We start from the raw sequence: 24,717 nt of genomic DNA, 5'->3' as shown, positions 1-24,717 counted from the left end.
AAGCAAGAGTGAAGCAAGCACACCCTACCTACACAAGACAGCAGTGAAAGGCTGCCATCATTAATCTCACTCTGTAAACAATATCCTGACAAAACAGGCACACCAGCAATGCATACATACCCCTCTAAAGCTTACCCTTTTGTTCGGAAGGAAGGTTTAGAAAAGCTCATAGGTTTTCTTTATTTGGGCTCTGAGCAACAAGCTGTGCAAAATTTGCCTCAAAATCTAATGGCATTTTTATAAAGTTTGCTTAGGTATTAAAGGACAACCTTCTGCACAGAAGTCATTCTGCACTTGACAACGGAAGGAAATGTTCTGCTAACATCAGCTAGTCAGTAAACCATGCAAAGCACAGTCAGTCAAGCATGATTCAAGTTAAACACTGGTGCAGAGTAAGAACTGTCTCAAATAACAGAGGGTGAGCGACTGCTGGTCCTAGTGCCCCTAGGGACTCCTTACCTGCACAAACAAGTAGACAAGTCCCAGAGGTGGAATAATAACAGCAGCTATAGGTGTGGCCAGCAGAATGATGACACAAGCCCCAATTACATTAAATGTTGAGCCCATGAACATCTTGATGATTGGTGGAATGGTGGAGTCAATGGTATCTATCTCCTTAGAGAAACGGTTCACCAGATTTCCACTGGGTGTACGTTCAAAGAAGCTCATGGGAGACCTGAGGACGCTGTGCAGCAGGTTAAGGTGCAGGTGTCGTGAAGCAAATATTCCCCCTATTGACACAACCATTGAGTAGCCAAACACAGCAATACCTAGAAAAGAAGACTTGTTTTGAACTGCTACAACCCCTCACATAAAACATTTTGCTCATTTTGTCATCATTTACCATTAGCACATGTATAGTATGACAAAAAAAAAAAATAGTGAAAACATCACATTTCTCTCATTAAAAAAATGTGTGTAACATTTGAGTGCTTTTCTGGAGTAAACCCATGGAATTTTAATGTGGCATTTAGTTTTTATTGCAGGATTTTTATAGCAGTTCTGAAGTGGCATAGCTGGAGTATTAGGTTTCATGGCAAACAAACTTTGACCACAAAGAGGACACATAACAAAAAGCTGCTGAGCTGGACTTCCCACGGTGCCATGGACAGACTCACAAGCAGTCAGAGGAAACACCAGCCTGAGCAGCTTAGCCAGGCTGCACCGGCAAGGAGGCAACATAGCCATGGCCTCCTGTGACAAACTCCCTGCAAACCAGGCTAGCACAGTTTGTTGACAGGCCAAGGAGTCATTTCTAGGGTCAGACATTTTGTCACCAACTGCTGGCTAATCAGCCCCTGCAAACCACTTTTGTTCCCCTTTTGTACAAATGATAGAAAACCATATTCACTAACTGAATAATTTTACAGGGTGGTTTGTTTCCCTTTGTTTGATTTGCAAGTTTTTCAGATTTCTATGAAAACCCACACTCAAATCCTTAGCAAACTGCTGCTGCAGTTCTCAAGATACAAGTTCACCAACAGCATTAGAAACATTCTGAACCAGCTACTTAAATAGGTAAGAACAAGCAAACCTTGAGAAATTCCCAGTGCTCCATACACTCCCAGTCTGACATTTGTGTACTGCTGTGTCCCGTTGATAACAGGATCATCTGTCCATAAACTTAGCCAGTAGTTGGAAGCCAGGGATGCTATATGATTACACATGAAGAGGAAAATGCTCAAGAAAGAGATAAAGAGTCCAATTGCTTTCATGTAGTCCCAGTACACTGTTGCCTTTACCTGAAGATAGAAGGAAAAAAAAGAAATACTAATTTTGCAGATCAGGTTTCAAAATCATCAATTCCCCCTTCTTCAACACCTATTTAAAGTCAGTATCCCTGCATCAGGCCGTAAAAACACAACAGCTGCACTCTAGAGAGCCACTGCTTGGGAATGGTCCTGGGTTCAGCAGTAGCATTTTTCTCCCTCTTAATAGCTGGTGCAGTGCTGTGGTTTTGACTTTCAGCCTGGGAACAGCACTGATAACACCGATGTTGTTAGTTGCTGCTCAGTAACGTTTAGTCTGACCAGGGACTTATGCTCTACCAGGGCATAAGAGTCTTATGCTCTACCAGGGAGGAGGGGAAGCCAGAAGGAAGCAGAGACAGGACACCTGACCCAAACTAGCTAAAAGGGTATTCCATATCACAGCACATCATGCCCCCTATATAAACTGGGGGCAGTTACCCAGAAGTGCTAGATTGCTGCTCGGGTTGGGCTGGGTATCAGTCAGTGAGTGGTGAGCGGTTGTATTCTCTTCCCTTGTTATTTCCCTTATCATTATTATTACTGGTGGTAGCAGCAGTGGTTTGTGTTAGACCTTAGCTACTGGACTGTTCTTATCTCAATGTGTGGCAGTTCCATTCTTTCGATTCTCCTCCCCGGAGAGTGGGGAGAAAGAACGGGGAGCAGTGACCGAGTGGCTGCACGGTTCTGAGTTACCGGCTGGGCTTCAACCACGACAGGAATACAAGATACAAAGCATTCTATGGAGATGTGCCAAAACCAACATCCCTTCAGGGCAGGCACACATCATCTTTCCCTTGTCTTCCAAGGGAAAGGAAAGAGTAGAGAGAGTGCTGCCTGAAATAACACAGGGCATCAGTGGGAGAGCCAGAAACTTCACTAAAGAGTTCCAGGTTTTGGCTCTCTCTTTTTACCACAAGATTATATGGCCTTTAATTAGACCCTTGCTCACATGGCTTGTATCCTATGATCTATGTTTAACCAGAGGATTCAAGCAACACTGCTAGGAGGTGCAACTGCCATTTTCCCAGGAACCTCACTCTTGGGTTTCTCAGAGAGTCCTGGGTATCCTGGGATTAGATACTTGTGTCTACAGTGGAAACTTGGCTTAAATTCATCTGATTCAATTCCAGCTCCTTACGCTGAAGAGCACATTTCATTAGGTCACCTCATTTGTCATAACCTCTCTCCAAGAAATAGTTGCAAGGTTTTCAGTCCTCCTTTTAAACTTTGATGTGGTCAGGGCCACCATCTTAACAAAAGATTTGGTGTCAGCACTCTTTCTGCAGGCAAACCTGGGGCTCAGCTTTGGGAGCAGAGGGCACACCAACACTTTTATGAAGTACTACACAACAGGCAGCAAGTCCAAGAATCCACTCAGCCCTTTCTTACGCCAGTTACATGGGCTTCAGAAGCTATTTCTTCCTGAACCCTGTGGATTTTTCTGAAACTGAAAAAGGGTGCAGGAAGTGGGAACAGGAGACCTTACCCTCCCTGTCTTCGCTGTGTCAGCCTCCGTCAGTTTCCAGGAATTCTTTTCAGCCTGTGGCTTCTGCAGCTCTGCTGTGCTGCTGTGCTGTTGTGACTTTCCAGTGTCCCGGCTGTATGTTGAAGAGTTACTGAGTTGCCTGTTTGAAGACATGTATTTTTCAGTCTTGGCATCATACACAACAGGTATTTGTTTACTTCATAAATAGATTTGAACAGTCCATGGCTCCAACTCTGTCTTACATTACAATGGTCATAACCAATCTCCTAAGCAGCCCTCATCAGGCCAGTGGTTACTAATGCTTCCCTCCTCCCCTCACAGTCCACTCCTAAATCCTCCCTGACAGCAGTCAGCTCCCAAGTACTCATCTTCAGATATGAGTAACATGCTACTCAGTCAAAGAAGTCTTGGTTGTGTAATCAAACTTCAGAAAGAGAAATGCCTGGTGATCATCAACATCAGCCTTTACAAAGCCTACAATCATATATACGCTGCAGATGCTGAAGCGCAAAAAGGGTACCCGCACTGGCATCAAAACGGGCAATTTTACTCCCAGGCACTCATTAGCTTCCAGAAATACAGGATCTCTAGAGCACCATTAAGGCATAGACTATGAGAAGATTTCAGGAAGGTATAATCATAGTGATTGCCTTTAGCCTCTCTCAAGCATAACAGCAGCTGTATTAGGTCCAGTTGGCACTTGATCCCATCTGACAGCAGTCAAATGCAGAAGCCTCAGGAAAGCATACGAAAGCTGGAATAGCCAATGCAATACTCTCCCTTTAATGCAAGCCAAACCCACAGTTTGTTACAATGTGATAGTTTCTTCACATGCAAAGAACAGCATGAGAGTTCTGTGTGTGCAGTCACAAATGAACAATAATCTGTACCAGCAAATGGAGCATGGCTCCAGCCTCAGAAGTTCATATACCCAGATACGAGCAACAGGGAAGACTGGGATCTAGGGGCAGTTCCTGGGCAGACTGAGCATCTAAGCTCACCTAATGGAGAGATCTAATGTGTACATATATAGTACATTCTCACTAGTGAACCTCCATCCTGCTCAGAGAGAGATGGGAACAGGATGAGGCCATCTGGTGCTGTATTTGTGGGGTGCTGTTAAGTGTTCATGATCTGTGTGGCTGGCCGTGTGTATAGTATACTCCATGTGCACATGTCTGATGGGAGTACATCTTATCCTTCCTCCTGCTGGACCTGGAGCCATGGAACAGCAGCAGCCTTGACTGTCTCAGGCTGCTGGATCTAGCATGATACATTTTTCTCTAACAAATATCATAAACACCAAATTACTGTTTATCCACAGCTGAGTAACAGGATGGAAAAGGGATGGGGGAAGAGAAACAGACAGACAGACTACATACCTATGCATCAACTTTCCAGAGGCTTCATTCACAAGCATTCCATTTTCTACAGGCTTCCCTTCCTTTCCAGATGGACTGTTCATATCTGGAGGGGTGAAAAAGCAAGCAAGAAAACAGTGAGACCGTGAAATACAAAGGTTTCCTTTCAATTCTAAATGACAGGTGCAGTCTCAATGTGCCAACAAACCAGGGAACACAAATATTTACAGATACTAACAGATAACTGACCAGGTGAACAAATCAGTTTAGTTCCACCTCCAGCACCATTATCTGTTGTTAGGGAACATTTATTTTTCTATCAAATGTAGGTCAGTAATAAGTTCTCGCAATTACAGTACTTTATTATGTTAAAGCATACAATACCAAGTCACGTTATGATTCATTCAGGGGAAAGGGGCTGATGGGGACACCCACTCTAACCATTCCTCTTCAAACCACATCTTTTACACAGTTAGCTATAAATTATTTTCATCTTAGAGCTCAATGAGAAGATGTTGTAGTAAGTGAGAAAGCTGTAATAACAGCAGGCATGCGCTATTTAGTCTTGTTATCCCACGCCATCCCGCTTGTAACAAGATGCAGCACACATGAGGCAATTCTCTAAAACATTTCACAGAGCCAGTCAGCTTGAAATATTCAGCTTTCTCTGAGCAACATAATTCAGTGTAATACAGTGCCAGGAGTAAAACTTCGATGTTCAACTTCTGCTACAATTTTCCTAATACAAGACAAATGACTGACTCTTAAAGAATAAGCTGTCAGGTGAACAGAACTCTATTTTCAGGTATGAAGTTAATTCAGAATTTGCAGCAAAAAGAATTTTGCATTTTAAAGGGTCTGTGCATAATTTTTGCAAACAGAAAACCCCACCTGCATCTATTCAGAAGATACGCAGGAACATTTGTGTCCATCTGGAGCCTAAAGTTTTCAAGTTTTTATACTAACGCAAAATATATATACACACACAGAAAAAAAAACCCAGTTCGTCAGTACATTAAGTGTGGACTGCTTGGACATAAAGCTGTTCTCTTCTGTGTCTGCAAACTGAATATTGGTTCATTACTCTAAACACCCAAAGTTAAAATTCTTCAGTGTGATCCAGAAGCAGAAAAAAGGCAAAAAATCTGAAGTAGTGAAAAGTTGAATGACTCAGTTCCTATTTACATGGGTAAGAGGAAGCCAGTATGGGACTACTGGTTATTTTAAGCACTGGACTGTATTTATTTTTAAAGGCTCCCTTCTAAAAACCAGCAAGCATTCCAGCCTCATATTGCTTGAGAGAATCACTGAAGTTCTAAACCCACATGAAGAAAGCGATACCACAAATAAACCATCCTCCCCTAACAGCTCTTAAATTTGATTTCATGTTGTAGGCTACAAAGATATCCTGCTTCTTCTGCATTTAACTCCTGAAAATGAAAAATGCCATCGTAGATCTGGCACGTGCACATAGGGAACAAGCTCATGAAATGAGGGCTGCTGAAACATGTGTCCAGAAATTCTAAAAACGGGAACAGCTGCAAAGTACAGAAAACACATGAGAAGAAAAAAGACCTTTGGGGCTCATTCCTGAATGACGCCTCCCCGGGTACACTCACTACAGCTTTAAGCCCAGCATGCATCTTTAACGTTTACCTAAAACTTCCTCATGGAAGCGTTTGAGATAAAGAATTCTTTCTGATGGAATTACAAGCTGACAAGCCAACTCTTGTAGCATCACACAAACAAGTACCATGCAAACCAAGCAGTTACCTTCTACTGTGCAGACAAAATTCTTCTAGTAACAACTCAATCACCTGCAAATGAACTGCAGCTACTCGTATTACTCCAATGCAAACACTAACAAAGTCACATGGCAGAAAAGCAGTTACCTGTTTCCAGAGGTTGCATTGCTCCTTCTAATGAAGGATCTGAATCTAAAAGTATACGTAATTAACTTTTCCCAGAACACACTCAGCCATTTTCACTCTTTACAAACACAAACACACCCAAATAGCACAACCTAAACCACAAAGCCACAAATGCCAAAGGCAGGATCAAATTTGCTGAAATGGACTTCTTTTTAATCCCAAGCCTTATATACAGCCAAGAAAAGACAACCTTGAGGAAAAAGAAAAATCCAAATTGGATAGCCCCCAGTGAATGATCAAGAAACTGCCTTTCTTTCAATATGTGCACTAATGAAGAAAGATCAAAAAAAGTGACTCTAAAGTGGCCTCCTATTAACAATCAGAAAACACAGAAAAACGTCACTGTGCACAGGACACTACCATATGCATCTTCCCCAGTGGTGAGGAAGAGACTTCATTCAAGTCCCTGACCTTAACACTGAAGATGCAAAGCATCATGTGATATACCTATCAGCATGGCAACTTTTGTCCACATGGCTCCATATCTCCTCCTACAGCTCTGCTATTCTGAGAGGAGAGCTGTAGTAGTACAGGTTTACTTAATCCTATCTACTCTGTAGCCCCCAGTCATCATCCTGCATAGACAGTTTAGTATAAAATAGGGAGATCTTCACTCTTCCAAGCGTCTTGCTACCCTAACAGCCCTCACCCTAAGCGAGTATTTGCTTCTACCATTTGGGGCAGAAGCTGCAGATTGCTTTTACTTTACGAGAGAGAAAGGAAAGAGTCAAGTTTTGCTAGAAGTAAAAAGAATTTAAGATCATTTCCTAACATAGACATGTGTTTCCTGAATTATCACAACAACATTTGGAAAAGAGCCAGCACATACCTAACTCTTGCCTTCCAAAGAGTCAGAAAGGAGAGAAGCACTCAACCATCCCTACAGGCATCATTCAAGCTATCACTATCCAACATTGCTATTAAGCTTATTTCAGCCTCATGCTGTTAGAAAGAAGCACAGCCACAAAAAAGAGGCATGATAGGCTATACTGGGAGACAGCGTTGATCATGAAGGCACTTTTCCTTACAGATATGAAATCCCAGCTCATCACACAGAATTCGTTTTTATAATGAAATACACATTAGTACCTAGTGTACCATACAAAGCCAGGAAGCTGTCTTCCCTTCAAACTTAGCACTTGAAAATAAATCAATTCTTTTTCTTTCCCCTCTATGCTGCAATTGGGAAGCAATTTATAGAGGCCAAACAAGGCCCTGCCAATCTTACTCATGTACCATACTACCTTTTCCAGACACCACATTTCTACTTTGTATGGGACAAGAGCTGGTATTTAGGGAGTTAAGTCCACAAAATCTAAGAAAAAAAAAGCCAAAGACCTTCAAACTGGATAGCTACAAGTGACACATCAAGACAGTTCAAGATATGTAGATTGTTGAACTCAACCGTACAGTCCAGAGCCTTAGCAGTTCTCAGAGTACTTTCACCCCACTTTTCCTCCAAGCCAAAACAGAGGGAGCCTGACATTTCTCATATTAAAAAAAGAAAAAATGCACTGAACTGCCATTAAAAGGTCTTGCAGCTCTTTTTTTGAGTGCAAAGTCATGGAGTAAAATACTGGGGAGCCAAATACTTGAAGCACAGCCCACACAATGCAAATCAGATTCTGAGTTACTAATTGTGCTGTACATCTCTATCAGGCACTGCAGTCAAGACTAAAGATGAACCAGACAGTTAAAAAATATTTCAACCTTAAGATGCAGTTTCAATTCTCTGGAGCCACTCCTACTCCCCACAAACAGTAAATACAGCTCTAGGCTTTCAAAGGACAACCCAAAGTTAATGCTGAAAGCATATGGAAAAAAAGCAAAACCCCAACTCCCCCATACATTAAACCAAAAACTGAATCTGCTGCATTAGTTTCTATGGGAGACAAGGGAAAACAGTCACAAGAAAGGTGATCTTAAAGTAACTATTTGCTACCTCTAGACCAAGAGGTATTGCAGGAACACCTCCGGGGGAGAGGGAGAAGAGGAACACAGAACACATCCAGATGGGGGCATAGGATGACATCAAAAAAGGAGTCACAGGAGTCAAGGGCACATCCATGACTCCAGACCAATCTGCACAGGCAGGAGTAGTACTGGCATCAGCAGATCAGCCATACTAAATGCCAGAGAATGGAGCAATCACTAAAAGCAAAATTAATTTGGACGCTTTCTATGCAACCTGGTAGGTTACAAGTAGTTCCAGTTACTTTGGAGAAGGTTACACACCACAGATGCAGTAGAACATCCATTTCACGTACCCACAACTGAAAGCAACTGCGCTGCACACTGCACTCCCTGTAGCTGAGCAGCTGCTGCTGCCACCCCTTGTCGCTGCCTTATGCGTCAAGTAGGATGCTTGAGAAGAAGGGAAAGCTCACACATTCCCTCTGAGCCATCCTGCAGACTCACATGGGGGCAGCTTTTGAGTGGGGCATTTTTCCACACTCAGAAGAAACCCCATAAAGCTGAGGATGGGAAAGGAAGCAGTACAGCACACTGACAGCAAGTAACCCTCAAGAATTCAATGGGACAGAAGGCCTGGGAGGCAATGGGGAGCAGACTTTCAGCCAAATCTCAGAGGCTGGGGAGAAGTAGAGGCTTTACCACCCTTTAAGAAGCAGAATGTATTCCAGTGAGAAAGCACTGAGTTTTCTATTTTGCTCCATCTTAAGGCTTCAGACAAAAGGAAGCCTCTCTTTCAAACTGGGGGTACAGATCCTTTCCAGCTAGCTCAGGCTGAGTCCCATCAGAGACTACTCTGTGTTTACCCAAGACCCTATGATTTTTAATAATACTCAGCAATCTCAATCCCTTTCTTGTTCTGGAGAGCCTGCTCTCCAGCAGTCAACAACAGGTACTTGCTAACAAAGCAGCCTCAAGCACATGGCAACAACTTAGCCAGCACAGTGCAAGCACCTCATACTTTCAGCATGAGCTTATGAGGGAGTATCAGGAAATCAACACAAGCAAACCACTGAAGAAAACAGGATGGAGGCAACAGACGAAGTTCCGTTATTAAAATCCAATACTATGACCATCTACAGGTAAAATATCTAAAGTGCATTCCTGTATCAGTGCAGCTCTACAGCTGGTTTGTAAAGCAGAAGAAAAGAGTATCTGCTAGATACTGTCCAGCTGCTGCTTCCTCCTCCCCACCCCCAAATGAACTATCTGCATAGAGAAGACATATCCTAATAAGCATAGGAAGGCTGTATAAACCCCTGCTGGCCTTTACTTGGATCTCACAAGTACCTGACCCATGCTTCAAGTGAAAAGAATTTTACTATAGATCTACTTCACATTTTGCTAACTTTTAAGAAAGAATGTGCATATAATCTCAACTTTCAATGCCCTCAAGAAATAAGCACCTTTATGTATAGGGATATCACAAGAAACAGTAATTTCTTTTAACCTTACTTCCAGTGCTACTATTTTTCCCTTAACATGCCACACATCAGCTTATCCCAAGAGAATTTATTTGTAAGCTTACCACTGTTCTCCATGCTTTGTTCAGTATTAGCATATGTACGAAGAAACTCAGCAAAAGCCCCATCTTGCTTCAGCAGCTCCTGATAGGAGCCCATCTCAGAGATTTCTCCATCAGACATTACCAGAATTGTATCCATTTGAGGCAGATAATTGATCGCATGGGTTACCAAAACCCGGGTCTAAATAGCAAAAGAAAAAGAAAAACAAAGGTTTTTCTAACATCTGAGATTAGTTAAATACAATGGCTGAACTACTGCTCATGCTGCTTGAATTCTGCGTATGATACAATAAGAACTGCGGACAGGCATTTAGCATTTTAAAGAAAAATACTGTCCTTGTCTTGAGTTTTCCATCAGAAAAATGTGAATTACAGATACCAGAGCACATTTAATTATAAAAACTCAGATGTTCTGTAACAGTCCTTTAAAAATCTCAGAAGGATACTTTCATTTTTCAGATGTTTGAAACAAGTCTGAATATGCAACTTGACAAACTTGGAATCTTTTAAACTCAAATCATTCTCTAGAGACAAGTAGCTCATTATGACATACTTTATTTTTCAGGATTCCCTTCGGTCCAATAACATTTTCAAAAATATGTTTCCCAACATGAGCGTCAACAGCTGATAAAGGATCATCAAATAAACAAACATCTGCATTACAGTAAACTGCCCGAGCAAGACTGACTCGCTGCTTCTGTCCTCCAGACATATTCACACCCTGGGGAAACAAGAAAATAGGATCCCTTTATTTACAGCTGGAAAGAGATGTCTTGCCAGTTTGTGCATAAAGTCAAAGGTGCTTTATGCAAATCAGCAAAATTTCAGCATTGTAGAAGCAAATCTCCATCACAAATAATTTCACTACCACAAGAGTATAAGCAATCACAGTCAAAATCCTCTTGGAAAGAAGCACATCTATTAGGTTCTCACTGTCAGTAAGGGGCTAGTCAAGTGTTTGCTAGTCTTATAAAGCAATTAATCCACACCAACCTACCTACTCTGTACATTCAGAGGCCACTTCTTACCTGTATTTCTGCAGCGCTGCCTCTGATTTAACAAACTCTGTTTACAATCTACAATTTGGTTGGCCTGCTGACCAGTAAGGAAGATAAAGCTGCATCCTTTGCTGAATCTGGGGCTGTCAGTTGGCAGCTATACCCCTCCTGCAACTAGTCAGCAGGTAAAGTACATACCCTTTCTTCTGCAGAACATCAGCCCAGCAGAATGCCAGGCAGGTTATACGCATGTACCCTGCTAGCTACATGGTTAGGGGATGACCAGTCCTGTTTCCATAGCAGAGCACTACAACCATCCATGCAAGTTTCTAAATCCCACACCACACACTTTTGCAACTAAGAGCCAGTTTTGTGTGGTAGCTGGTTTTGGGAGGGTGGAGGGTGGGGGTGTTTGTTTTAAATGAAGCTGCAGCATTCAGAAGATTCTCCTCTTCCTTTTTTCCATACTTTTTCTGCTCTGTGATAAAAAATTGCCATTGCAAGATGCTTTTGCATTTGTAATTAGGGGGGTGGGGAGGTTTCCTTCCCTTTGTGGCTTAAAGACAAGGAAAACATACTACTCAAATTTGCCTCTTTTTCTAGAGGATTTTGAGTGTGAATGTTTTACCTTCAATACAACTTTAAGATAAAGTAGAATAGAAGTCATACAGCCATAAGTACAAGCAATAGCACTGCTATGGTAGAGTGGGTATTTAAATACCTTTTCTCCTATTTCTGTTTTGTCTCCTGCAGGAAGAATCTCTATATCAGGCAGCAGTGCACAGGCCTCAATCACACGCTTGTACCTGCTCTCATTCATCTCCCTTCCAAAGATAATGTTATCTTGCAGAGTTGCGTTTTGGACCCAGGCTTGCTGAGGAACATAGGCTACTGAGCCCTGCAAGAAAAATAACAGCTCCTTATTTAGTACCTTAGACTAGAAGTCTGCACACAAAGTCCAAGTGCAGGAGGGCTTTGTGAGGCAGGCAGCGCTAACCACCTCACAAAACACCTATGGTCATTTCAAAACTTCACCAAGTAGCCGCTGTGCTACCCTCTCCTCCGAAATGTTATTTTTATAAACCTCTATATAAATGAATGTACCAAAGTATGTTGTTAGAAAACTGTAGAAAGTAAAAAACATAGAAAGTATGTTGGTAAAAAGAACTTCAAACAAATATGATTCTCTAATGTAAACTTGAAGGAAACGTTTGTTTAGAGAATGCACAGTTACTGAGTGCGAATAGTCATTAGTTCTTTCATAAAATTACATATTATATTCTGCATAAAACAAGTTAATCTGGAATGCAAGTGTTTAGCAAATGCATCCCTGCCAAGAGATTTCTGCAAAGAAGGGGAAGTAGCTTTCATGTAAGTCACTTCATAGGAGGAGCCTGAGGTACTGCAATGTATTCTGTTTTTAGTTCTGCCTTCTCTTCCTGAACAAATAATCGGTGATTCAGATCTCACCTGCTTTTATTTTCCCCAGAAGAATTTCAGAGGTGAGCACATGTGCATTCTATTAAATGCAACATACTTGTTTTGTTCCAAAAATAATTCCCTTTCCATACATTACAGCAGCAGCAAAATCTAAACCAATGATTTTTTACTTATTTACTTACAGGTCATTTTTCATCTGTGAGCTCTGTGCAACTCCAATGTCTAAGGAAGTACAAATTACAACAGCAGCTTTTCCCATGTTTGGGTAACTGGGTATACCCTTTCTCACTGTAATTCTCAGGTGTCTAAGAAGGTATGAACCAATACTGTTGTTCCTTAGTCTGGACTACATATAATAGGGTTTCTCCACCTGTCTGCCAACAAGACTCACCAGACCAGAATACTTATCTTTGAAACCTCCTTTATTCTGTCTATTTGGCTAAATCTGAAACCAACATATTTAGAAGTTGTTGGGTCAAGGCTTAACAGGCAATCACACAGAGTGCAGGCTAAGGGATATACATGGATTGCCAGCAAATCAGGCTAAAACCACATTAATTTGAAAGGCTGTCTCTTCCCCTCTCCAGATCACTTGGAAATCTAGAATCCCTCTGGCCATACCCACAAATAGCTGAACAGTTCTTCTGACACATCATACCTTGACAACCACATAGCCTTCTTTTTTGTCCATCTCCCCCAATAATGCAGACAGCAGTGAAGACTTTCCACAGCCAACCTGACCGACAACAGCTACCAAGGAGCCTTCAGGAACAGTGAAATTAATGCTGAAATAAAGTGCACATAATTCAGCCTCACTTACTGGCACATCCCAGTAGTTAAACAGTTCATTGAACAGACCATATAAACCCAGGAGCAATGTGAACATCCAGTGCAAATGCTGGCACAGCATAGAAACTTTAATTGTATGAAAACATAAACCTCTCATTCAGAAAGCACCAAGGGGTCCTCTTCTTAGGACATGGCACCTTAATATGTAAGGGGGGGGTGTGGAAAAAACAACACTGAACACCACCTGTCCAATATTTCTCTCAAATGCTGTGAACACAAATGTAAATACAAATAGATGCTTCCCAAACAGTACCCTTGTACCAAAGAATATTTAAGGCCTAATAAAGAGCAGCCAAAATTAAACATACCACGTGCAAGGTCATACAATGGTTTCCTCCAGCACGGGTACTAAGAATGGCTACAGCTCAGCAAGAATAGGGTCTTAAAATGAAGACTGAAGACACAGCAAAACCAGGACAGAGTAGGGATAATCAAGAGGTGCTAATCTGGCTGCTTCCTCTAGATGGAGCTCCTCCCATCTGCAGCACACACCAAGACCTGGAATCTCTGACGCTTTCTCACCTCTCCTGGGTCCAGCAGTAGCAGTCAATTTTCTCCTTGGTAGCTGGTGCAGCGCTGTAGCTGGTGCAGCGCTGTGTTTTGACTTTCGGCCTGGGAGCAGTACTGATAATACCGATGTTTTCAGTTGTTGCTAAGTAATGTTTACCCTGACCAAGGACTTTGTGAGGCTCATGCTCTGCCAGGGAGGAGGGGAAGCCGGGAAGAAGCAGAGACAGGACACCTGACCCAAGCTAGCCATCCACTGCTACTCCCCTTTATGCATTCCACACATGTAACATACTTTGTAAATTCCTCTAGCTCATGAAACCCATGGTTTAAGAAAAAAAAAATATATATATATAGAACAGATGTTATTTGTTCTCCTGTTCCTTTATGGCAACAAACTCTTCTGCATGAAGATTTTATAATTCAAATACAGATCCTTTATGATGCAGCAAGATTATGGAATGGAATAAAGATTACTAATTCTTACCTGTTCAGTAAAGGAGGATCATTTCTGGACCAGCTAAACGTTGCATTCTTTACAACAATGCATCCTTCACCTGAGAAAAAGAAAATTCGTATTTATTAAAGTGCCATTGGAAGCAGCTGAATTGTATGCTGTGGAACCTGCCACAGAAGATAATCTAAGCACACAGAGGAAGAGGTGTAAAGCTACTTTTCCAGCAGAACAACAACCCACTGCTTACCAAAAGCTTGTGTTCTGCTTTTACCGAATTTATCAAGACAGCAGAGATTCTGAGGTTACACTTTATTCAGTAACCAGGAGGTGCCTGAATGTCAGCTACACAAAGATCCTGACTTACTCATCTGCACACTCCTTTATCCAGCAACTCCACTGCAACATGCAAATTCAGCTCAGGAAACTAGAGGTCTCCATCTGATGTGCGCTTCAGTGGAAGCATCAGCTAAACTGCCAGTTCCATGGGGGAAGCCAAGTTAATACAAGAATGATAGGAAAAAAAAATAGAAATTTCAAACTCCCAAATAAAATAACCAAAAATCCTGTTCAGTGACATGCTGTATGGTGCTAGCATTGGCAGATTTTTACAGCAACAACTAAGAATAGTTGAATTCAACCAATATGCAATGAATACTTAGCCTAGGCAAATATGTACATTAGCATATAAGTGCAACCCATTATGGACAGAAAAAAAACCCATACACTAAAGATTTGTGAGCAATATATTCATAGTTATCAGCTGAGAAGGGAAAAGGGATATTCCCGAAAGAAAGCTGCTTACCATAAAGCAAAGTGACTTAAATCATAGAATGATTTCGGTTGGAAGGGATCCTAAAGATCATCTAGTTCCAAATGATACAGAGTTCAGCTAATCGCATGAGAGGTAGCCAGTGGGATTTCACTATCTTTGTAAAAAGGATGGAAGCAAAACCATTTAAATATTACTGACTTACGTTTTGTTTTCCAAGAAAAGGGCACAAGTTTTTTCAATAAATCTGCCTTCATGCTTATCTGTCTCCTAAATGGCTCTGTGTAACTGGACCAGCAACACTAGATACAGTGGAAGTGACACTGGAAGCAACGCTCCACACAGAACCAAAAGTAGAGGCATTTTGCCCTAACAGGGACTTAATCTTTTCTTGTTCAAAAGTGCTGAAGCATTACATGACTGTTCTTCAAAACGCTGGGGTTTGGCACAGCATTAATGATTCGGTTAACTGCCTACACTGAAAACAGTCTAACAGGTAATTTGTAAAGTGACTGTGCCTGAATGTAACCATTCATCTAACGACTGAGAAGGCATTAGAAATTTTTTATATATTTTCATTTTACAAACTCCTTTCTCTGCTTTCTGCCTAAAATTTATCAGTGAAATACATCAAAAGGCAGTAAATGTTACAGTAAGCAGAAGAAACACTGCAAAGCCACACAAAACCTGTACACATCGATTTTCAACAGTAAAAGAAATTCACCTGCTGTGATGGGACTCCTGATTATGCTGTCTGGATCTAACTCTTCATGAGACAGGAACACCCTAAGGCGCTTCAAGGAGACACTGGCCTGCATGGGAAAGGGATACAAAACTACCTTACACTCTGCTCATTATATTTAAGAGTTTGTTGGTTTGCATCACATATGTATTACATCATTATTACACACTCCTAATCCGTCCTTGAATCCACTTGTATAGTTTCATGAACATTGACCAAACTCGCACTTCCCAAACCACAAGAAATACGGTTGATCTCAGGAATACCATCCACCATAACTGGGACTGATAATTTTGCTTGCACAGCACTTAACACACAGGAAATACAAAGCTCCCTTTCTGAGGTGGCTGAATTTCACCAGTGGACATTCTTTTAAGCACACAAATGTAATCTTTCCACCCAGCAGCTACTTCTGCACAGAAACACCCATTAATGACAAAGTCTTACTTCTACTATGCTGCTGATAACCATAGGAAGCATGTTCAATGGAAATCTGAGGATGTTGAATAAGGCTAGGGAGACAAATGCCTTCTGAGCATCCAAGATGTTGTTCTTGTCTATTGTGACATACACAGCAAACGTGGACAAAGCAACCTGAAATACAGTTTAATGGATACAGTTACTGTAACTTTAAAGCCACTAACTCAGGAGTCCACACAGTCATAGACAACTGGAATCAAAGAATAATGTTCTGGTAACTTCCTTGCTCCTGATAACACTTTCTGCAAAACAAACATTTGATTTAAATTTACTGTTGTAAAAAGAAGCTGATGGCTCCTCTTGGACAGGTGTCAAGGGCTCATTGTCTTCACACAATGCCCCAGGATATTTGTGGTCATGCTGCAGGAGAAGGGAAGGAGAGGCAGGATCACCAGCCTTTCTCGCTGCTCTCTTTCAGTTTTAAGGCACTCCCCATGGTACCAGATAGCGGATCAGAAACATATACAGACAAAGAAGTTAGAAATACTCCATTTTGTATTTTGTAGAGACTACTACAAACCTAGATTTTCAAATACAGCTCACTTTATAATGGACAGTTTGTTTTCCAAGAAACTTGAAACACTACTGCATTACAAAGATGAAGCCTTATAGTACCTCAACAGTTCACAACAGAAAAACTCATGATCCATGCTGAAGAAGAAAATTACATTGAAACACTGTTAACATCAGGCATAAGGTATAAAAATAATTTTTAAAAATCTGTATACTTCTTTACTTTTTCTGAAATGTGTTAAATTATAGCAAAACTGAACGAAGTAAAACCAAATGTTCACTTTCAGATCTATTCCCCTCAGTGTTTTCTTCCATGGTAACAACACCCATACCTCAGTATATCACAAGATCCAGCAACTCTTTCCCACAGACTGCCACTTAAAACAAGAAATTAAGGTAGGCTAAACTTTAGCATTCCCCCTCCCACAAGACTTGAAACAATTAGCTCAAATGCCTAAGGAACAGTCTCATCTGGAGCCCAGCATCCATGAAGACATTAGTATTTCTGTTAAAAATCTGACTGCTGTGAAGACATGTATTGTTATTGGCACAGCGGCTGACTCCACTGTGCCTGGTACAGTAGCTTGTTTGTACAGTCCTTAGTTTGGACAACTATGTTCCAGGGAGAAAGCCCTCCCACAGAGATCAAAAACAAGGCAGGGTCCAAAGAATAACCTCACAGGCAGCATGTCTGCACACTTGTGTTACCAGTCTAAAATATACTCTTGTCAGCACACATAGCAGTAGGGGAGGCACTGCAGAATGAAGAGTTTCCTGACACCATTATTAAGAAATGTTTTGCAGAGCCCTGGCCACAGGAAACAGGAGGAGGAGTAGAGGAAAAAAAGAGTTTTGCATGTCAAAAGTACTTTCAAGTAGGCATCCACAATAATTCTTTGATCAGAAGTTCAGAAGAACACATAAAACAGAACAAAAAAAAAAAAAAACCAAGAAATGGGATGTTAAACAGCAACCTTGCACTTGGGGCTGTACTGATTCTACCCCAGCAGCACATCCCCAAAGGTGTAGGACCATTGCCACAGATTCACAACGTGCACTGAAACAGAGCTATTCATTAGGCAAATTTGTCTTCTCAGACTCCACAGAACAGCATTAAGGAGTTCACCTGCAGAGTTTTATTTAGAAACTTCATTTAATAATGTATTTATATTAAAACCATCTCAAACTTCTTTTAGAAAAGAATTCACTTAAGAATGCAGCTGATGTTTCCTATCCAGGGCACTGCTTCTTCTGCATTTCATCATGCCCAAAAGATAATGTAAACACTAAAAATGTTTGTTGGGAAGGAATCTGAGACTGGAAAGTACACTTAAACACCTTCAACTGGGATGGCACATATTTTATCCTAATGTAGTCATGCCTTTTATTTGCTTCTGCAGACAAGAGCAATGGCCCATTGTTCCAATAGGATCTTAAGACATTTGATGTGATCCCACCCTTCTCTCCCTTTTATTAGCATAAATGTAAGCTAACTACAAACACAACGGGAATGCTTCACATACCAAGAATATCTTTTTTTATATGAGAATCAGGAGCAATCTCAGGGTACGCAATGGCTTTACCTTTCCACAGTGTGAAATAAGGGAAGTTTTATACCTAACACCTGGAGGGTACTGTACCCATTAGTTACCTCTTCTATATCTGCCAGTACATGTAATGCTCTCAAGTGCACCACCAAAAATAAGAGAGGGATGCAGAAGAGGTTTTTATTTTTTAAATACCTCAGCCATTAGAAGTTTCTAGAGTAATTCCAACTGGAATGTTGCTAAGTTTCAAACAAAACAGTAGTGTCTTCTCATGGAGAAGTGGAGACACAAGTGCTCAACTTCCCACTGTTGCAGAGGGCATTTTAACTCTTCCACTCATTAAATCCAAAACAAAAACAAGTTCTCAAGTGTTGCCTTGGAAAGTACGAGTCCAAAAATGACAGCAGACTTCTAGATTTGTTTCACTTACCAGAAAAGGAGCACAAACCCAAGTGAAAGTTGCCATTGCAGCGAGGTAAGCAGATTTTTTTAGGACTTTGAGTTCTTTCTGTCTGATCTCTAATACCTTCTCCCTGAAGGCTAATTCCCAAGCATAAAGTTTCAGAACTTTAATCCCATTGAGAATTTCATTCATCAGCTTAATTCTGTTGTCTTTGCTCTTCATTTGAGCCACCTAAAAACAACATTGCAAAAAAATAATTAGCAGAGCACAATACTTGGCAGAGTCACAAAATTCTGAGCTTTGCATTTTGCAATGGCAAAATTTACCTCATTATCATCAAAAGCTTACTAGCTTCCCAAGCAGGAAATCTGAGATGCTATCTGAACAAACAAACATGCAGAATTAACAAAATGGTTTAAATTAAAAGAATGCTTCATGCAACTAAAAATCCGAACCAAGATCAAAACAACTGTGGCACTGGGTCAAATGAGCTTAACCCTCCATCACAGAGCCCTGGGGTTCAGGTTCCTCCTAGGTACAATGCAGATAAAAAATAAGCCACTATAATCAAATTTCAGCAATGTGCAGTTTGTATCCAACCTTAGACCACATTTGGTTTTGCTTCATTTTCAGCATTACTGATGGCTTTCTTATGGTGTGCTAAGGCAAAAAGCTTTCCATTGAGCTGTAAGAAGAAACTTCTGTCTTCATAAAGTATTCTAATAAGAGCAATGTAAAGCTGAAATGATGCTTTGACTCAGCACTAGGCAGAGTCAGTAGACTGCACTGGTACAGCTATCCCAGACAGCTGTTACTAGTGGAAGTGTGGCTGTGACAGAACTGATATCCGTACTTCTTCCATGTGGCAACTAAATGCTGTGGGATATTTCAATGAACATCCAGAGCTAAATAAGTCTCCTCCAACAACTAAGACTTCTCCTAGAAGACAGACATGAACAAAGAACACACACCCCAACACTGCAACCACCATCCTGCCAATGTGAATATTTCACTCATTAAAGTTCATTAGGCAGAGAGTAGTTTACATTTGCACCTTCAGTTCTTACGCGAGATAATACTAAACTAATTCCAATCCAGTCATCAGGTATTCCATGAAGCTGGCTAGCCTGCTACCCTGCTCTTAAATACTGGAAAATTTTTTAGACCATTATGTACAGATAGGCTGTAAGGCTGAAAATACATGTGTTTGTTTTTTCTGCATACACAACACCTCTGACCTTTCTTTCCCTTTCCTTTCTTTAAGGGATAAATAGAGGGAAGGAAAAAAAATAAAAGGACAAACCACAGGAACAAGCCAAAGAACAGAACATGTTTCTTAAAAGCACTGTCACATGTATAAAGATTCTGACCTGATAGGTTTTTGTCTTCATTGCCATCACGGCATTTATCGGAACCAGAAGAATCATGACAGCCACACCTGCCAGCACTGAAGGACCTAAATTCTGAAAAGCACTTAATTGTAAACATTTATTCAGACCCATTTTAAAAATCTTAAGTCAAACCACTGTACATGCTACAGAAAAGCATTCAGAAATAGCTTTTCAACCTCTTCTCCACCTTTCAAAAGCAGCATGGGGAAAGGAGGATCAAGTAGGGGCTTGAGTTGATGCTTATGTGTTTTCATTTTTGAAACAAACACAAATACAGCCCTCAAATAGAGAGGTATATCAAGATACAGATCTATCCATATATACATAGCTCTATACACAAATCCAGAGATCATTTAACGTTTTCCAATTTTCACTGGTTTGTCTCTTCTAAAATAGAGATCCATGCAGGGAGTGGCCAACTTCTTGGGGAATTTCATTACCTTTCCAACTGACAGTGAGGATTAGGAAGTCAGCCTGGTGACTGTCTTGGACTAGAAACAGCAAGCACTTCATATGGCGAGTCTCAGATTGCAGAACCAAGACCACTTTAAATCAAGTGGAAAGTGAGATAGATGCTGCAGTCCCACCTGTGAACTCTCCACATGCACTCAGCATGCAAATTAAGAACCTGCCGCCTTCCTTCTTGAGCAGTGACAAAAGCAGCACTGAATGGCTTCTAAACAAACAGTATTTTTTGCACACTGCTGAAAACCCTCCAGTGGTCTGAACAAGGGCTGTCTATAGTCATGACCAGAAGAAGCAATACTTTGCCAAAAGTCAAAACAATAAACAACAGACAATACTCACCTGCCACAATAAGTACAGTGCTAGTATCACTTGGAAAGGTGCAGACCAAATCATGTTTATATAGGTAGCCAAGTCCATGAATCTCTGGGCATCCACAGACATTAGATTCACAATCTCACCCACAGTAGAAGTCTTCCTAGCAGAATTTGTAATAACAAGTGCCTAGGTGCAGATTAAAAATAAAAAACAATTAAGGCAACATGAAGGAAGACTTTGACTCGTTTGCATTTTCTTCACAGACCTCAACTGCTTTACAGAGCTCCATCGTTAAAAGTACAAGCAATCCTTTTCCTGCTTCATATTCTATTTAACCTGCACATCTTACAAAACGCAAGTTGTATAGTCTGAACCAAGCTGCTGGGTTTAAAAATAATAGAGGATTAAAGGCAACAAGGAGTCTTTGAGGTTAAGGTTGGCTGATTGGTGATTTTATTGCGGGGGGGGGGGGGGGGGGAACAGGGGGGACAGGGCAGACACGACAGACTCTTTGCTTGGCTTGTTTTTTTAGTGTAAGAACCTTCACTTCTCATCACACATTTTTCTCACACAAAGCAACCAGTCCACAGCTTTTCAAAATGTTCCAACTTATTCCAAGATGACATGGCACTGGTGCTAAGTCCTAAATGAAGCTGTAAATATAGATGCATCCTAATTTCTGCACAAACTGAAGCAGTTTCATACCCCTACTCTAACCAAGCCAAGGTTTCTTGTTTGGCAGCAGGAAGAAGGTTCCTGAGCTAGTAAATTAGAAAGTTGTTCTACCTTAAAGGCTTTTATTTATAAATGAAATACTCTCTTATTTCTATTAAGAGCTAGGAATCAGCCTAACAGTATCCTAACTAATTAAATTATTCAGACTTAAGTGATGCATTCACAGTCACCAAGAGGTATTGTTGTGTTGTTAAAGAAACACCTACCTTTCGATAAATTACACCAACAATAGCTGTTTTGAGCCTCATTCCAGTTACAAAGCAAATATGAAAATACTGGTGAAGAATCAGTGTCTGAAGACAGGCACAAACAAACAGCAGCCCTGTGTAAAAGTAGCCTTGCCAGTTTGGGGCTGCCTTGTTATTTACAAAGTGGATCAGCAATCTGTGGAGAGAGGAATTAGTTCTCTTGATATATGAAAATGAAAAGTCAGGGTTACAACCTCAGATTATGCCAAATATTACATGGGTCATGCAAGCACCCAAAATAACAAACCTTAGATAAAACACTTCAGCAAACTTCTCAGAAACATTTTATACTAGCACACATCACTCTTCTCCTAACAACGTACTACTTAAAACCAAAGTATCACATACCTTGCATGCGTGGCATTCTCTTGGAGCTACACTAAAAAGTCTCAAATTCCCTCCATCTAAAATACTTATAGCTTACAACTGCTTACAGTTGTTCTACATCTCTCACCTTCAAGCAGTATAACTCCTCCTACCCCCTTAGCTCTCTGTTGCTTCACCTATTGCAACTTGTAATCCCACAGTCACTACAGGTTAGAATTAAATAAACTCTGTTGCTGTTGTTGACTTAAGTTCCTGCCTGGCCTTCCTAGTGCTGGAAAGGAACATAAAAAGTCACATATTTGATACATCATGTTATAAACTGAAAATCAATGGACCAAAATGGCTCACGTGCCTGGTCTCTAGCTTGCATGAAACTCTTTCCCACTGAACCAGCTGAAGGCAAAGCAGCTTGGTGAGTCAAATACCAGTGTGTTTGAAATTCTGTCCGCATACTTTTAATACAATAATAAAGTATACAGGTCTTACTTCAGAATTTCTGGGCCTGCAAACATCAAGAGATCATGTGCAGCTTTAAACAGGAAACTCATGAGAAAATATGGTCCAAAGGTTTTATATAACACCTTGAATAAAGATGCCTCAGAGCTCTTCTGAGATGGTTTTATGATCAAAGCCTCAGCCTCTTCTGTTACATCACCATTTGAGTCACTTGGTTTTTGTTGCTTTTTGGTTGAGTATACCATGTTTAATGGTTGCCTGAAATAAGAGGAGGTATACAACATAGCCTTTATTCAAGCATAAAGCCAACTGGGAAAATGCACAGTATACAAATGAGATTTTTATAAGCTGTTTACTCCTCTTCTTAAAAGTTTAACTGGGTTTTACTACCAATCAAACACATTTTTAATCGTACAACCATAGCTAAATGAACTGGCTATTCACAAATAAGTCTTCTTTGTACAGATAAATAAGATCCCTGCTGAATCTTTTCTATAGGTCTGCCAGAGGGAATAATGGCTGTAACATGTGTTAAAGAACCCAGTACACTAAACTTTCTTCAAAATCAAGGCCTCACTGTACACCAGTTACAAAATTACAGTCAGATTTATTCCAAGTCATCCCCAATGGACTGAACATATTCATTACATACATCTGGCTTATGCCAGACTACATACTTCCAAACTTCTGAGGACAAGCAGTATGTAAAAATGCACTGTGTAAGCAAGCAAGCAAATTTCCTTCAATGAAAAGGTACTTCTATTTCCTACAGTAAAGGGTGATGAAAGTAGAATGGAAACTGCAGGCATGCAGTCTTTCTAATTTTAGTCATCTGGCTTAGATGCCCAGGCTCCCTATATAGTCAAAGGAAAGAAATAAGCAGCTCACTTTTATACGCTGAATTGCCCTCCTGTGGCTTCACTAACTATAGAGGGAGCCCAAGCTCCTAAATTATGACTGAAGTTTGACTGTGCAAAAACATTCCCTCCCCAGGGGAAAAAAAAAAAAAAAAAAAAAAAAAAAAATCACACATCAGAAGAAACAATAATCAGCTTTAGATCACAGAAGACTAAGGGAAACTTGATGCAGCTCATCATAAAGAAAACACACAACACCCTACTTAATTCCTGTTCTGTATGCACCTAAGGACAAATACAGAGCTGCCACTTGGGCCTTACAAAAACAGGCTTGATAATGGATGACAAAACACCTCTAAGTAGAGGCTGAGTAACTTGAGCTTTTGAACCTCCACATCTTGAAAGATACACCAGCCAGGATAACTGAACTTACCTCTTGGTCTTTGCCCACTCTTTTGCCCAGTTTCTAGCCAAACCTGGCACAATCTCCTCCGACTTGTCCTCTTTGTTTAATGACCACAAATCCTTGGCTTCCAAAGGTCTCCGATAACCCTGAACCATCAACCTGTGTTAGAAAGAATCAGCACTACATATTTAAGAACACAAGATACATGTGTCTATGTGTTTGTGTGTGTGTGTATATGTCTTATGCCTTATGGCATATATATATGCCATAAGACAGTGGTCCTTACATCTAGCCCCCAAACAGAGACAGTACTTTAAAAATGTATGCAAGAGCACCTGCAGCAACACAGGTCCAGATGCTAAAACATACAACCTACTATCTTTACTGTGAGAATCAAGACACTAAAACATCTAAGGATCCAGGATATGCCACTGGATTCAAATTTCAGGGAAAATAAAAGAAAGCTTGCAGTGATCTCATTTCAAAATCAGCCAGGCAATTAATATTCCCATGCCTACAAAGTTTCAAAATCTTTATTAGCCTTTAATAATTTTACAAAGCAATGCCTTTCATCTAGCTTTCTGTTAGAACTCTAGCCAAGTACCAACCACAACTATACAGCACTATTATTTTACATGTTTCTGTGTTTTAACTCACAAGAACATGTGTTGTGAGCAAATTATACAGCATAACCTAACCTAAGTTAATGAAAAATAAACAGAACCCACACCTATTGGAGCTAACAGTTCTGAATGCCCTAGTTTCTAAATAGAGAAGATAACTT

The 24,717-nt window shown here is 40.7% G+C and overlaps 1 protein-coding gene across 7 annotated transcripts in view; it reads right to left on the bottom strand.

The window, feature by feature from the left end:
• The window catches only part of ABCC1 (ATP binding cassette subfamily C member 1 (ABCC1 blood group)), a 53,660-nt gene that overhangs the window by 8,409 nt on the left and 20,534 nt on the right, over positions 1-24,717 (bottom strand). For 6 of the 7 annotated variants that reach the window (XM_061474252.1, XM_061474257.1, XM_061474254.1 and 3 more), the window contains 17 exons: positions 23,961-24,092; positions 22,701-22,928; positions 21,846-22,023; positions 20,929-21,090; positions 20,101-20,193; positions 18,758-18,961; positions 16,235-16,381; positions 15,770-15,857; positions 14,307-14,376; positions 13,122-13,248; positions 11,745-11,921; positions 10,579-10,746; positions 10,029-10,206; positions 4,620-4,704; positions 3,238-3,376; positions 1,535-1,742; positions 460-770 (listed from right to left, as the gene is read on the bottom strand). In XM_061474252.1, the coding sequence (XP_061330236.1) occupies positions 460-770; positions 1,535-1,742; positions 3,238-3,376; positions 4,620-4,704; positions 10,029-10,206; positions 10,579-10,746; positions 11,745-11,921; positions 13,122-13,248; positions 14,307-14,376; positions 15,770-15,857; positions 16,235-16,381; positions 18,758-18,961; positions 20,101-20,193; positions 20,929-21,090; positions 21,846-22,023; positions 22,701-22,928; positions 23,961-24,092 (2,695 nt within the window). The remainder of the gene's footprint in view (positions 1-459; positions 771-1,534; positions 1,743-3,237; positions 3,377-4,619; positions 4,705-10,028; positions 10,207-10,578; positions 10,747-11,744; positions 11,922-13,121; positions 13,249-14,306; positions 14,377-15,769; positions 15,858-16,234; positions 16,382-18,757; positions 18,962-20,100; positions 20,194-20,928; positions 21,091-21,845; positions 22,024-22,700; positions 22,929-23,960; positions 24,093-24,717) is intronic. The other variant, XM_061474255.1, reaches the window with a different exon arrangement.

Source organism: Pezoporus flaviventris, unplaced genomic scaffold (genome assembly GCF_033815535.1).
Source record: "Pezoporus flaviventris isolate CSIRO_AGI_PZ_B2104156 unplaced genomic scaffold, CSIRO_AGI_Pfla_v1 ptg000078l, whole genome shotgun sequence".
In the NCBI taxonomy this organism is placed as follows: Eukaryota; Metazoa; Chordata; class Aves; order Psittaciformes; family Psittacidae; genus Pezoporus; species Pezoporus flaviventris.
Note: the sequence above shows the minus strand (reverse complement) of the source record. Positions and strands in the feature narration are given on the sequence as shown.